Source organism: Larimichthys crocea, chromosome XXIV (assembly GCF_000972845.2).
Source record: "Larimichthys crocea isolate SSNF chromosome XXIV, L_crocea_2.0, whole genome shotgun sequence".
Lineage (NCBI taxonomy): Eukaryota > Metazoa > Chordata > Actinopteri > Sciaenidae > Larimichthys > Larimichthys crocea.
Window position 1 is genome coordinate 19,307,802 of NC_040034.1, and position 15,714 is coordinate 19,323,515.

Genomic DNA, 15,714 nt, shown 5'->3' on the forward strand with positions numbered 1-15,714 from the left:
GACAGAATTATGCCAGTTGACTTCTTTGTCAACAAAGGAAGAGGGGGAACCAGATGGAGAGTTGTTTCTGTGGACTGTAAAACAGCTGACGCAACAGCAGCCCAGTAAGCAATGGCACAGAATGGGGGAAATGTGACTGCGACAGACCCAAGGACCCTTTCTGACACCCAATTGTTTCCTGATTTTCTGTGTCCAGTCTTCCGGACCGGAACTTTTGGGCACTCCCCAGAGGTGAGTTTGTATTTTTGTTGTTTATGTGTGCATCCACTGTACTGTACATTTGTGTGTATGTGTGTGTGTATTTCGGATGTTGGGTGGAATTGTTAGTGAATATGTGGGAAGGGTGCTGGCAAAATGCCCATTTCTTTTTAAAGAAAGACACCGAGCAGTGTTGAACAATGCCAACAACAGCTGGTCGTTGGTGTTGACTACGGGCAACAGTGTGTTTACAAAGGAAAGAAAGTTGTAACCTTGACCTCTGACCCCACAAGACTCCACCAACATGGAACTCATGTGTGCCGTCAAGGGAGTTCAAGAGTCTACTTTGAAAGAACAGCATGTACATTAGTACATCTGTACACTGAACATTTGACTTCATAGAGTGAAGGACGGTTACAAAACACTTTTGTAGGGCAATAAGCAGTGTTAAACCAGCTGTGACCTGTGAAGTGTAACCAGTTAGTTAGTAAGTAGGATCACACTGTATGAATATATCCTAAAACTCCTTCTGTTAACAATTCAATTCTTCGTTGTTTTGTTGTATTGTGGTGTATATTTTGTTATAAGGATAAATGGCTAAACTTGGTATTACATTCAGATATTTCCATCACCAACACCTTTATGTATCTAAAACATAAAGATTGCTGGGTTTTGATGTCAATCCCCGGGATTAAAAAGTACTGGCCTTTTTGCCGGAACTGGAACTTTTTTACCTTATGTTCAACAGTCATACATTGACAACATAACAAAAAGTTTCTCAAAGTTAAAAATAAACACAAGACTCAAAACAAAACTGGGAGCAAACTCAGGGGGAGTATCGCAAATTGATAAACACAAATGTATCAAACTTTTTCAAGAACAAGATTTTTTATTAATTTCTTTAATTTTTATTTAACCAGGAAAGGTCCCATTGAGATTAAAACATTCTTTTTACAAGGTAGACCTGGCCAACAAGTAAATTAAAACAGATACAAGACAAAACAGACTGTATTACAACACATAATATCCCAAATGAGAAAGTTCCTCTACAACTGTGAATCCAACAATATCAGTTTAAGCAATGACATCCCAACGATTCTGTCTCCAGGTTTTTAAAAATGGATTCAAAAGCATTCAAAGAAAGTGAAAGTGAAGTTTTACTTTCTGAAATACATTCCAGTAAGTACTTTATGTAATCCTCTTTCTGGCACATATGGTAATTGTGTAAAGAGTGTGAAATTCATTGAGTTGATCTCCATCTCCATTAAAATACTGCACTTCTGTAGGTTAGCCTTTATACAGTTGCCAAATAAAGCAATGCATCAATATTTGTATATTTAAAAATAGGCCATATTTTTTTTTAGCCAGATCATCATTAGACTTCATTAAACCGGAACAGTTACATCAATGCAATTTAGTGTTGGACTATAAAAGGACTATAAACATGTCCCTCTACCGCCCTCTGCTGGAAGAAATGGGCTAATATACTTTTTGAAATAACAATAAAGCATATTTTAGGTTTACTAATTTGGCTTTTTTTTAAAAGACCATGAAATGTCTTTGATATTCTCTCTTGTCGTTTGAGCTCTCGTTTGTAAACAAATGCATCTTTCTCTGCTTTTATTTTGAAAATTTCGGCCTCACCTCTAACCCGGAAGTGCACCAATGTTATTGTGCTAACCGTGTGTCGTCAACAGAGCAGAGACTCGGGTGGAAACTCTGCAAATGTTGGGGGAGAAAATAAGAGTGCTAGACTGGTGATAATATTTCTTTAGGGGCCAGCTGAAGACAGGTCAGAGACAGTGTCTCTGTGAGCGGCTGTCACAGAGACAACACGGACTCAAACTGCACAACTGGACTGTTAGCAGGCGAGCTACGTGTCCGACAGAGATGTCCTGCAGCTTGTTGGAGTTTTGTCGGCTCCAGGAGCTCAAAACGGTCCGGGACTACTTGTTCCAGAGCCAGAAAAGTGAGCCAGCGGGGGAGAAGACTCAAACAGGTACCGAGGACAGTCAGGACAGGACAGATGTTTGTCTGTGGCCACAGCTGTGAAGGGACAGCAGCCACCTTTGAAAAGCTAGCACGGAGTTAATCTGACAGCAGCTCGTTAAACTAAACTAACATGACGTCATAGGGAGGTGTAATTTTAAATCACAGGTTGGACTAATTAAATCATCTTATGTATACACTGTAAACGCGTCTCATGTGGATATGATTAGTAACAAGTGAAAGGCCTCACTGTCGGTGTAATCAGAGTAAATTAATGAGTTAATGAGGCTGAGGTGACATGATGGAGATTCACTTGTGGGTGTGGATGAAGAATCTGCCTGTCTGCCCTTTGTGCTATGAGTCATCCCACATGAGGCACCTGAACCCATCACTGCGGGGTGCCCTGACAGATGAGAGCACACACACACACAAACACACACACACACACACACACACACTGGAAAGGGCACCTCAGTGCACTTTGCGCTCAGTCGCCTTCATCCGTCGTCTTCATTTCATCTTGATGCGTTCAGACAAGCAGTATGTGTCATCACCTCATCACCCTGTAGCCTAGTGACATTGACCACACACACACACACACACACTGCACCAAGGCATAATGCATTGTAAGTGTCCATGGTAACTGGATCGCATCCTTTTTTTTGTCTTCCACCCACTTTTGAATATTTTTAGGTTATTCCCCTGTAGCACGACCTCCGTCAGTCATTCCCCTCTTGACTTTAAAGCCGGTCGTTTCACCGCCCTGGTAACAGCTAAATCACTTGTGTTGGTCTTTCCTTGTAACTTATGTTCGCTGTGATGTTTGCAACTATAAATGTGACTCTGTTTTCCTGGTTATTGCTGATCTTTAGGAAAGCAAAAAAAAAAAAAAAGGGGAATCGGCCACTTAGGAGGTCTGAACGTCTGTCAGCGCGTTGTTGTTACAAGTCGAAACTAATTGTAATTGCATTTCCTGGCTTCCAGAAAATGAGCTGTCTTGGGACAGCGCTGAGTGGGAGTCGGCGTGGGACGGTGGTGACAACAAAGAGGAGGAAGCAACTTCTGCCCCGACAGTATGCCTCTTTTTGTTTTTCATTGTTTATTCTCACCTTGTAATTCTGTTTGCTTCAGTCGCCAGCAAACATTCAGAAGAAATGAATACGACTTGATTCGTTGTCTCCATAATTACATTATATTTTCCAGTTAAAGCTCTTGTAGAAACTAGTTGAATTATGGAGAATGTCTGGAAATGAACTGACATTAAACGGCAACTAACGTCATTTTGGAATGAAGCTGAATATCTAATGAATGTTTGATTTTCTTGGTAGATGAAATCGACTTTCCTCTTTGCCCCACAGGTGGAGGAGGAGACCACAGGGCAGAGTGAACCCTGGATGCAAGACTGCGTAGTGTCCCTGTCACCTTGCTCCGACCTGCTGGTCGTGGCTCGCGAACAGAAGGCTGTCTTTCTCTCCGGTCAGACACTCAGACGCACATTCTATATCTACATATATAAATCTATATATAAGTAGTAGTTGCACTGCATATTGTTTTTCATGTTTGTTGATCCTTCCAGCTAAGTGGCGCTCAGATGAGAGCGGCAGAGAGGAGATGACGCTGGCTGTGACTTGGACTGGAGTCCTCAGCACGGATGAAGGGTAACGTATCAACTTGATCAAACGTATCAAACAGGAAAGAAGGGTCACTGAAAAGAGATAGTTGTCTGATAGTGGAGGAACAAATGGAATATGATATAAGAGGCTCTTTAGAGAGGAACCTAAAAAGTCAACTCAGACAATACATCCTTCTGTTCTTTGTGTTTGTTTTCCACCGCAGAGAGTGTGTGAACAGCTCTATCTGCATACCACTGGCAAGCCAGAAGAGGTAAGAGTTCATTCTATATGAAATAAAGGAGATGTCTGTGGAACAAGAACATTCTTGTGTGTATGTATACATTTCAGAAAAGTTTTTATTACAGTTCATGTTTGTGTGTGCAGGAGTTCCACTGGCCGGCCTGACTGGACATGTGTAGTCGTGGGTTTTAGTTCTGGCTATGTCCGCTTCTACACAGAGGTACGTCATTAATCTGAAGTACAACGTTGTCTGTCAGTATTCCAGTGCTTTTGTGCAACAGTTTATTTTGTCAGATAATCAGCAGAAGCTGTTCAATACACTCTATGAATAGTCAGGAATGACAGTATTAAATGTGACATTGATTGTTTTTCATCAGAACGGGGTTCTGCTCCTGGCCCAGCTGCTGCACGAGGACCCCGTCTTGAGGCTCAAGTGTCGCACATATGAGATCCCTCGTCATCCTGGAGTAACTGAGCAGGTAACGCACAGCCAGCACTCCTGTTCAGAGCAGTGCATGAAAGAATCTAAAGGAAGTTTCACATTGTTTCACCTTCTTGCCATGAGTTAAGAAAGCGGATTGGTACCACTCTCATATCTGAAATACAGAATCTAAAGCAGCAGGTCACCTTAACACGGGCTTCATGAGTCAGTTCTCTGGGTCTGAAATAACCCCATGCTGATTACACGAGACAGATATGAGAGTGGTATCCACATTAACTCTATAATTAGTACAAAAAGTGTACAGATCAATTCTTAAAATACATTTCTCCGATCAAATATTTGAATTCTATTTATACTCCTAAAAAATGTCTAATGATGTATTTTCTCCACAGCACGAAGAGTTAAGCATCCTCTACCCTGCTGCTCTGGTCACCATCGACGGCTTCAGCCTCTTTCAGTCGCTGCGAGCCTGCAGGAACCAGGTCGCAAGAGGTACTGCTGCTTGTGTGAGACTGTGTGTGTACGTGTGCATCCAACTTGCTTGTGTGGAGGGATGGGAATCGAGTACGGGTTCTAATTGATCCAATCCATCAAAATGATTTGATATTATTCTGATATGTTTATATATGTGTAGATTTACATTGCTGGAAATGTTAAACATGAAGGAGTCTTGGTGTAGAGAAAGAATGTGGCTTCATCTCACAAAGAATTAATGTCTGTAAAATGACTGATGAGGGTCAAACACCAACAGTATGCTGATGTTTCTTAACAACATGGGTTTGAATTGCAGAAATGCCTTGTATTTGACACTCTGTCAAACACGCGGCATGTCCATTAACTAAGGGTTAGTCCAGTTGTAATAACATTAGCACCACACAGGCAGAATTAGTTGCTTTCTTTGACTGAGGAAATCCAAATGAGAATGATGCTGTGAGAATAATTGGGGGTGGGAACTGAGAATCAAATTAGACAGTTAGGCAGCAGAGAGTTTGCACACTGTGTTCAGACTCAAAGATAATAAAACAATTCCATTTATGGGGAAAATCTGTGAGCATACCTTTTTTTTTTTCTACTCGAAAATGGATCAGGAATCAAAAAAGAATCAGACTGATAAGCAAGATCAATAATAGCGTTGATATCAATAAAACCCAACCAGTTCCCATCCCTACTTGTGCTGTTCTGTATTTATATTGCAGAGTTTTGGGCTCCTTGTGTGAAATGTTCTAGTATTTATGTATCACATTCATATAAAGTGTGTTAACTAGAGATGTGTTCTTCACTTGCTCGCTGGGTGGATAGTGGTTGCCACAAAGCATTCAGGTACTAAGGAGACATACACACAAACACATGTGCAGTGTTTAGAAAAGTTCATAGTCTGTGCTTCTAGAAGTTCTGTGTGTGTGTGTGTGTGTGTGTGTGTGTAGGTGTTTGTGTGTTTTAAGCAACCCTTGTTACTCTTTAAGGACCCAGTTTTAAATGTTGCTGCTAGCCTAAAGGCTAAAGAGATGATGAACTCCCATCGTTAAAGATTTGCTAATCAAATGGTACGGCAACTGTGCTTTGCATCCAGCGGCGGCAGCAGGTAGTGACGTGATCCAGCCTCCTCCCCTTGCCTATAAGAAGTGGGGTCTACAGGACATGGATACCATAGTGGACCACAGTAGTGTGGGTAAGAGACTTGTTTTTGTTCATACCACCGCCTCTTTCTGACCCACCTTTTAGATTTATTAGTACATCACAAGAGATTAGAGGGAATTTTATGGGAACTTAATGACAACACAACTTTCCGGAGAAGCGGAAAAACAAAATAGATGAATGAAATGAGAGAGCGTGCACTAATTCTTTTCATCCTTTCACATGTCTGTTCATCCATTCCCCCCTCTTCATCTCTCCTGTTGTTAGGCATAATGACGCTGTGTGTGTTTGACCAGATGAAGAATGCGTCCATCCTGGGGGGGTTTAATGCTTCAGTTAAAGGCAGCCCTCCTGCAATGAGCCAGTATATCACTGTGGGAGGTGGACCGTACACAGGCTTTTATTATGCTGTAGAGGTGAGTGAGACAGACGAGTAATTGTACATTCATGGTAAGTCTTAAGCGCTGTGCGTCCACATATGTGGTGACGTGAGCTCCAAAGAACAGCGCGAGATAAAAGAGTGTGTGTGTGTGTCTCTCTGTCTTCCCGTCTCCAGGGAAGCTCCCAGCCTCTCCTCTCTCACGTGGCTCTGGCTGTGGCCAGTAAACTCACCTCGGCCCTCTTCAGTGCTGCCAGGTATGAGGAATGTGTGTGTTTGTATAAAGAAAAGAAAATATCAAATGTACAAGAAACCATGAATGACATCAATGAAACTGAGTATCCAATGAGCAATTGGTTACTGTGGAAACAGCAAAGGGAGCAGGACAGAACCAACACCCACATCTCAATTTGTGTGGTGCATTGTTTAAAAGACTAATAGTGTTGTCCAGTGTTTCTGTGTGTGTGTGTGTGTGTTTGGTTCCTGTCAGACACACAGACAGACTTAAAGCCTCTCTGTTAACAATCCTCTGTTGCTGTAACAGCACAAAGCAGCCCAATCAATACTCTGAGTTATTGCCCGTTCTCTGCTCAATGCCTGCTTAATCCATCCAGGAGGGTGGTTTATCCTCCCTTTCACTCTCTGTCTGGTGTATGTTGTCCGTTGCCTTCTATCCTATATTACCTTTTATTATACTCTAGCCTCCCTTAATCCTCTGTTTAAACGGACTCATCATCTTATTTGTCTGGTGCTCACTTTCCCCGAGGCTGATCTTTCAGCATTTCATCGCTCTCTTTTGCTGTTTCCCTCTCAGCGGATGGTTAGGTTGGAACAAGAACAAGAGTGAAGAGGAGGCTGTTCAGAAACAGAAGCCGAAGGTGGAGGCCGCAACGCCCTTGGGGATCAGGTACCAGTCATGATATACAAGCACAAATGCAGCACTCCTATTGTGCCCTATTGACACAGGCAATATGAAGCTTGTTAATGTCCTTTCGTCATCCTGAATCTTAAATCTGACCCGTCCTGTGCAGATTTGGTCTCCCGGACTCTCGTCGCCACGGCGAGTCCATCTGTCTGTCACCCTGCAACACGCTAGCTGGAGTGACGGATGACTTTGGTCGAGTCACACTGCTGGACTTGGCCAGGGGCATTGCCATTCGCATGTGGAAAGGTGAGGAGAAAGCAGAGAGAAAAGAGTGAAGACGTGAATAATGTAGAGGGTTTGTAAAGAGATCTTTTGAATAGTTTAGAGGAAGATGAGAGTAGAGCCTTTCCATCCTTCTTGTGTATTCCCTTTGTCTTGTCTTTATTATGTAACTACAGGTTACCGAGATGCTCAGTTAGGTTGGCTCCAGGTTCCAGAGGAGCGAGGCGATCGGGAGTTCTCCCCCTCTGCCTCTCTCCCCAGACGCCATGCTCTGTTCCTGGTCATCTACGCCCCCCGCAGGGGAATCTTGGAGGTGTGGGCGATGCAGCATGGGCCTCGAGTCGGAGCATTCACTGTGGGCAAACACTGCAGGTACAAACAAAGCATTCACAGAATGAAGCTGAAGCCGTTTATGACCTACTACAGCTATTTCTTCACAAACAAAGCATCACCAAATGCTTCATATGGGGAATAGCACAAAATTAAATTTATGTTCAATGTTCTGTGTGCTTGCTGCACTTCCAGGTTGCTGTATGCTGGCTACCGTCTGATGGGGGTGAACAGTGTGACCAGTCAGGGCTGGCAGCTCCACACTCAGCAGGTGTGTCTGCTCGATCCCATTACAGGAGCACTGAGGACAGTGAACATCCCGTTCCACCTGGCCCTCAGGTTGGTACACACACTCAAAGATAATGTAGATCAGCTGGCGTTTTTTAAAGGAAAAGTCTAGCACAGTATGGTATGAGCTCCCTCTAGTGGTACCGACCATTATTTGAAATGAATTCAAAATCCTAAAACAGTGAAAGTACTTCTAAAAGTCAAATTAAAATAACTATAAAATTGGAACTATCAGGAGCTGTCCAACCTCTAAAGAAAGAAGGAGAGCTTTGGTCGAGAGACATAGACAGTGAATGAGAGTGAGCGAGCGCCAGCCTTGATAAAGCTGATTAATCAGAGAAGTTATTTCCTGATTGTTTCACAGCGGTTATATTCAGCACAAATAACACCCAGCAACCCACCTCAGCCCCCCGCAATGTATTTTGACATCACGGTCATAATGGTGGAGAGAGCCCAATATTTTCTGAGGTGGTACACAGTGTAAAAAGTTTGACAACCACTGATCGAACACTCTCTAATTAACATGCCATATCTAACCCTTGATCATACAAAAACCAGCCAATTAGTGTTTTTTGTAAGGTTGCTTGCAGATATGTGGTACGTTTATTTCTGAAACTCTAATTTTGCCTATTTACTATTGAGGTTCTTATATGTAGGAATTGAAGCTCTAGTAATATTTGTATTGTATACCTCAGCTATGACACTTTGTGTTTTACATCATAAATCCCCTTAACTCAAGGGCCTAATTTAGATCATGCTAAAGAATAGAAACTGGACTGCCATCAGTTACTTTTACAACCACAGCTACGCCTTGTCTCTCTGCTAGCAGTCCATCCAAACTCTCATCTTTGTGTCATCATTTCAGTGACAAGAAGAGCGAGCGTGCTAAAGATATGCACCTGTTAAAGAGACTGACTACCATCCTAAGGAGCAGAGAGGTGGAGCCTGGTAAGAGATACAAGAAGGAAAGCGAAATGGAGATGTAGATACAAGAGATGAGAGAGAGTTGAAGCTATGTTTTAATCATGTGTTCTCTTCAGATATTTTGGAGCAGGAAGCCAAAAGTGTCCTGCTGGATATCAAACACCCTGCCATTAAGAAGCAGGTATAACCAGAGAGACAGTACAGATATCCTCAGACACTAATAGAAAAGGCTGTTATCATCAGCTGTAACAGTCACATGTGTAACCGCAGTCTTTGCACTTCATTTCAGGCTTTGGATTCTCTGCTGTCAAACAAGAATGCTCCTGTCTCATGTCTTACCAATGTCACATCCGCCTTATATGATGCTCTGAAGCAGCAAGGTGAAGCACGAGTTTATTATTATTAAGAAGAAAAGCGTTTGTCCTGATCAAAGATATAATCCTGAAACTAAAACGTGTCATAAACTGGTTTCTAAATGATTTGCTCGGGTGTGAAATGCAAAATGTTCTGGGCATGTACATATCATACGCATACATATGTTTTTTTGAATCTTCTTATTTGTGCTCCTGTGTTTCTGCATTACAGACCCAGAGGAAGTGGATACTCCATTACTGGAGCTCTGCTCTTCACAGCTGAAACTGCTTCAGCTCTATACTGACATCCAGAACCTGCACTCTGCTGCAGACATAGAGGCCAGCTCTACAAATGTAAGACAACACACATTTATATAGAAACATAAATAGTAACACAGGCTGACTTGAGGCTTGTGGTAAAGCTACCATTCAGGCCAGTCTTCACCTTAGAGCTCTTTGTTGTTCCTCATAACTCTTTGTTCTCGGACCCAGCAGGACTCCCTCGAAGGCATAGAGGAGGAACTGTCCCGTGTTGGGCCCACCTTGCAACGCTATGCCCAGCTCACCTCGAGACCCAGTGTTTCCTTTGCTCAGGACTCACCTGACTCACACCTGCCCGCCCAAGCCTTTATCTCCCAGATGGAGTGCATGGAGAGCGGGGAGTTGAAAGTGATCCGCACGTCTGAAACTGAATGGAATCACCTCGGTATGATGATAACGCACTGACCTGACTACTTACCCCCAATTAGAAACCATGACACAGTACATCATACAAATCCAGAGTGTTTTGCTCTTGCGTGTCCTCTGCAGGGAACTTCATGTTCTGGGGTTGTCTGTGTGGAAAAAGCCCACTCCACAAAGTCTGTGACACACTGCAGCAGGCTGGCATCAGTCCACAGCAGCTGCTGGTAAGATGATGTAGAAGTGAGTGACAGATGGTTAATAATAAGTTAAGGAAATAAAACAGCTGATAAATGTGATCATGATGTGTACATTTTATATTTTCTTGTGTGTCATTGAAAGAACATTTTTATAACTATGACTTTTAGTAGTACTGAATGAGGTTTTTTTTTAACCTAACATTACTTGTTTGCACTTTCAGTCTCTGTTGCTAAGTGTGTGGTTGCAAAGAGAGAAGGAGATGCTACAGAAACCAGAAGAAACCGTTAAAAACTTACACACACTACTCATCGCCCTCAGCAACATGAAAGGTGTGTGTTTGTGTGTTTATGTCCAGCATGCGCTGACTTCTTTGCACAAGCGTCTGTCTGTCAGTCGATGAAAGTTAACAAAAAAGCAGGACGAGAGGAGTGTTACCGCTTCTTCTTCTTCTTCCTCATCTTCAGGTGCAGTCGAGGAGTCGTGGGACACTCAGTCTATCTCCCCCTGGTGGCAGCAAGTCCGCTGCACGTGCATCCAGTCCCACAACGCTGCCGCTGCTCTGTTGGCCGCCTTCGTCGCACACCGCGCTACAAAGGCCAGCATCACAAGCCGGGCTGACAGCAAGGTGGGTGGAGAAGTCTTAAGAGTCACTTCCTGTATCTGTGTCTACTTCTGCATTGTTTGACCTATAGAGTAAGCGCACTTGAGACGTCCCCGGGCTGAGCTGACAACTTCCTGACACCATTCCTGTCATATCATGGTTTGGCAACCATATCAAATTCAGCGCACATCCTGGGGGTGTGATCCATCCAGGATACAATAAGTGTATACCGTTTAACACTATTGGTGTGGCTTATAATGAGTCATCTTTTGTCATAGATCATCTCTGGTCTCATGCATACACACACACATTTACACATGAGTCTGGCAATGCCACTGCCATAAGAAATGAAATTCTGAAATACAAGAATTGTTTAGTCAGGGTTGAGTTTGAAGCAAGAATGAAGCTGGAGCTTCCCACGTCGTCTTCACCAACTGTTTAAACAAAGCACTGCTGACTAAACCAACTATTTGATGCTCATTAACACAAAAGCAGTACATCTTCTCCAAAGTACCTGACAGTGTGTAAACTAAGTCATGAATTTAAAACATGTTTCAAAGACATAGAGTAGTTACAGAAATCTGCATGAAGAATTTCACTTCAGAGTTATTCAGTACTCAGACTCTTTTCTCTTTGTGTGTGTGACAGTTGCAGTCAGAGTGGGAGGCGGTGTCCCTAGAGCTGGAGCAGTGGGTGGTGTGTGTTCGCCAGCTAGAGGATGTGTTGGTGCTGCAGACTCTGCTATTGGTGCCTCCTCCGCAAGGAGCAGCAGGGGGAGCTGCAGCACAGTGCTCCATCAAAACGCTGCTGGAGGGAGGCACAGGTAGGCTATAAAACATAATATATATATATATTGTGTGTGGGTGTGTGTGTGTGTGTGTGTCTATATAAGACATTTTTCTTTCGTATCTATCTGTGAAGGTGGCATTGCAGACAGTGTCTCCAAGTGGGTGTTCAGGCACAACTTGGCCCCTGAGAGACTGAAGGAGATCCTCCAAAAGAAAGAAGACAAAGATGCTGATGACAAACTGGAGCAGACCACAGGAGAAGAACAAAAGAAGCAGGAGGAGAAGAGCCAAGAGGACGCAGACAGGACAGCAGGTCAGGACTAATCAGGATCTAGCTGCATAAATGAAGTCCGGACAAGAACTGATCAGTGTCGGCTTTGACGTACATAAATTTGGGTATTTAATTGCACACCGGCTCTCATGCAAAGAGCTTTAACAAAGCTTTACCTGTTTACCTTTGTAGATACATGCAGCAACACAACGACTGCCACGGTACACACTATATGTCAAATCCTCATCAAACACTGTCCGCTGTGTTTTTCAGAGCTGTTGGTGGCAGTGTGCCAGCGGTTCCCACACTCCCTCTCACCTGACCTGCTCTTCGCCCACTGCTGCTGGGAATACGTAGTGCAGTGGAACAAAGACCCCGAGGTGCACATTCACACACATATTGTATAACTCATTTTATCTTTCTGTTGGTTTATGCTCACCTGTCATGTCCTGTCATCAGTTAGTCTGCTACACCAAAGGGGAAAGTTTTCATAAATCATTTTTCATAAATGACAAAGAACTTGAATCTGGACTTCTCTTCTCAGGAGGGTCGATACTTATCCTGGGCTGTGGAACATTTGAAGCTGGTCTCTAGTCCACATATCCAACTAGGTGATGAGCCAATATATTTATATGATAATACATCTAATGTATCTAATAGCAGTTTGCATCTGTGATTATGAAAAATAGGTGTAATTTTTAAATCAGCACCTTTTGAAAGACACTTACCAGCGTGCTACTGCTTCTCCACTGAATCTTCTCTCTCACAGGCATTTCTACAATGATGTGGAGTACGTTCATTGTCAAGCGTTTGTCAGCAGCAGCCTTCCTCATGGAGAAGGTGAGTAGTGCACAGACAATGCAGTACGTATATCTGAGGGAAGGCGATATATAAACTGTTCCTGCTTGTTTCTCCCAGGTGGGCAAATCACCTAAAGATCGCTTATGTCGGCGGGTAAGTGTGTGTTTCCAGATGTATTCATTCTAATTTCATGGATTATTTCAGATGTAGTTATCAGGCTGCATATATTAAGGGCGTGTGTTCCTGTGTGCAGGATGTCGGGATGGGAGACAAAGCTGTGACGTCTTTCCTGGGCTGCTGTGTCCAGCTGCTGCAGATCCTCATGGAGGTGACTGGAGTATTGGTTAAAAAACAATGCTCTTTGGCTTTTTTAAATTACTATGTAAGTAAAGAGACCAAAAAATAGCATGGAGAAACGTGTCGCTGCCACCACTGCTAACAACACGTCCGCTTGACAAGCATTTGGTTTTATTATCCAGTTAGCTTACTTAAAGATGCCCTCCAGACATGTTTTAAGATGAATGCTCTGATATGGTTTTGTCGTTAGTTGCATACTGGCCTATGATTGGCTTCCCAACCCGTTGTGATGTCACAAATCCTGCTGGTATGTACAAATTGTTAAATTCATGTTTAGAGGGGGCACTTTAAAATGTGTGCATGTGCTGTATTCTGCATTTAATTAGCGAACTAAATGGTGAGTTACGATCATAATGTGAATGAGCTGCACACAACTCTTCCTCCTCCTCCTCATCGTCTCCTCTGTTCCCTTTGTTTTCCTCCATGCAGGCGGACTCGGCGGTGGAGGAGGTTCCCGCTCCAGAGCTGTCTGTGGAAGAGGTGTGGTTCGGTGCCGACGGCCCCGCGTCCATAGCTGAACTCGCCCTGGAGCAGAGAGGCGTCCACTACCCCCTGGTGCAACACCACTGCCTGTTAGCGTCCCTGCTACATGCTGCCATGACCTTCAGTCTGAAGGTGAAACCGCTCAGCCTGTTTGACAGCAAGGTGAGGAGACAGACACACACACACACAGACACACACACACACACACACACAAATCCTCATGCTGCCTGTGAAGGAAAGCCTGTCTACATCCAGCAAAGTGAATCATTAAATAAAATGTTGACTATTTATTAAAATGACCTAAAATCTAGGTTTGCTTTATTTACAGCTCTGGTGGAATTTCTTGCAAAAACTAAACACTACGGTCTTGATTTATTTCTGCACCAACGTGTGTGTGTGTGTGTGTGTGTGTGTGTGTGTGTGTGTGTGTTTATGTTCCAGGGTAAGAATGCGTTCTTCAGAGATCTGACGAGCATCCAGCTGATGCCCAGTGGAGTCATGGATCCAGGTCTGGTCTCAATACGACAAGAGGTACAAGAGCAGACTGTAACTTTTTCTAGAAGTCAATAGAAAAATAAGATTTTGAAACACCTTCTAAATCGTCTCAACACTCTGCTCTGTCTCAGTTCCTCCTCCGGGTGCTGACTGGCTGGGTGCAGGCTATAGGTGACACTTCTAGCTCAACCTCTGGCACCAGGTCCCCCCCTCTCCCCTCTAACGGTCCCAATGCTGACTGGTGGCCCTCGCTTTGTCAAGAGCTGAGCGCCCTGCTGCAGGTCAACCCAGACATCCTGAAACGGCACCTCGTCTGCGAGCTCTACAACCAGGGTCTGGACCTCCGGGCTGAAGAGGTAAGAGGGAGTGTTTTAGAGCGAGCACAGTGTTTGCCGAGTCAAATGTTCTGCTTTATCTGAAGTGCGTGGTTGCCATCTTATCACACAGGTGATGTTAGAGGTGGAAGATAAGGATGTGTTGGGCTCCCAGCTGCTGGTGCTAACAGGCCAGAGGCTGAGCTACTCACTGCTCCACAGTCAGAGCCAGACTCAGGCTGCCATGGAGCTGCTGGCCCGCCTGCCCCCGACTCTCTGCACATGGCTCAAGGCTATGGTGAGAGACCAAAAACACTGTCATCTAATACATGTTCTTAGGTTCCTCTTGTCCACTCAGTTAGACTGGAGTCTAATTTGGAGTTGAGCCGAGTCGAACAACTTTTTATTCAGCACCTGATCGGAAGCTCTGCGGTGTTGCTGTAAAAGGCCTATAGCAGCCTCTTTGTAATGTGTCTAATGTATTATGTGTGCTGCAGGACCCCAGCGAGCTGAGGTGCCCCTTGGTTCCCCTGTCACAGACCAGCAGGCTGGTCAGCCGTCTCATTGAAATCCTCCCGGAGAACCACGCTCAGTACAGCCTGGCCCTGCACCTTCTGGAGGCTGTGGAGGCCCTCACCACTGAGGACTGACCCCTGAGATGGAGAGGGGACATCTTTGAACCCGTGCCCCCTCCACCCTCGTGATTAAAGGGCCGTCTCACCCTCTTGATTTTGTTTTGTCATTCAGCTCATGTTAATATGATAGATTCCTCCTCACAGCTTAATTGTAGAAGGCAGCGATACATAGAGTGGATATGATAACCTTTTAACTTTTTTTTTTTTAATCCATCATATTTTTGCGCATGTAACATAAATTCTATTGAATACTTGTGTTTATTGAAGAGTATTGTGGGCAGACATGTTTATGAGATGGTTTCCTTTGTCACTTCACATTTTCAGTTAGATGTCGGTGTGTGGGTGTCCCAACGGTGTGCCATATCTGTTTGGCATTTCTCCTTTCCCTTTCCTTCTCATGGACAAAAGATGTATCATAAAGAAATATGGACCTTATTTTTTATTTATATATGCAGACTGCACTAGCTGTGCCTGTACGCCTCCTATTCTGTAGTCACCACGTCCAGCTGCTCCCACGGATGCAGAATAAAGAGGTTTCTCTTGACATAA

At 43.9% G+C, this 15,714-nt stretch overlaps 1 protein-coding gene across 3 annotated transcripts; it reads left to right on the forward strand.

Moving 5' to 3' along the window:
- Positions 1-1,856: 1,856 nt before the first annotated feature.
- rab3gap2 (RAB3 GTPase activating protein subunit 2 (non-catalytic)) lies at positions 1,857-15,558 on the forward strand. Of its 3 annotated transcripts, none has more exons than XM_019254098.2 (35): positions 1,857-2,197; positions 3,172-3,260; positions 3,546-3,663; positions 3,764-3,845; positions 4,024-4,071; positions 4,185-4,260; positions 4,418-4,519; positions 4,875-4,974; positions 6,053-6,151; positions 6,385-6,533; positions 6,674-6,753; positions 7,311-7,403; positions 7,528-7,667; positions 7,820-8,015; positions 8,169-8,312; positions 9,127-9,209; positions 9,302-9,366; positions 9,475-9,565; positions 9,771-9,892; positions 10,031-10,244; positions 10,349-10,446; positions 10,641-10,749; positions 10,885-11,045; positions 11,670-11,844; positions 11,943-12,122; positions 12,354-12,460; positions 12,625-12,691; positions 12,850-12,920; positions 12,999-13,034; positions 13,135-13,263; positions 13,668-13,883; positions 14,163-14,252; positions 14,348-14,572; positions 14,664-14,828; positions 15,028-15,558. In XM_019254098.2, exons 1-35 carry the CDS (start codon positions 2,089-2,091, stop codon positions 15,178-15,180), a joined length of 4,182 nt encoding a protein of 1,393 aa, XP_019109643.1. In that variant the 5' UTR covers positions 1,857-2,088; the 3' UTR covers positions 15,181-15,558. The 3 variants fall into 3 exon arrangements, with proteins under 3 accessions (XP_019109643.1, XP_010734698.2, XP_027130580.1); XM_010736396.3 differs by having other exon boundaries at positions 13,135-13,209; XM_027274779.1 differs by having other exon boundaries at positions 10,034-10,244.
- Positions 15,559-15,714: the final 156 nt, after the last annotated feature.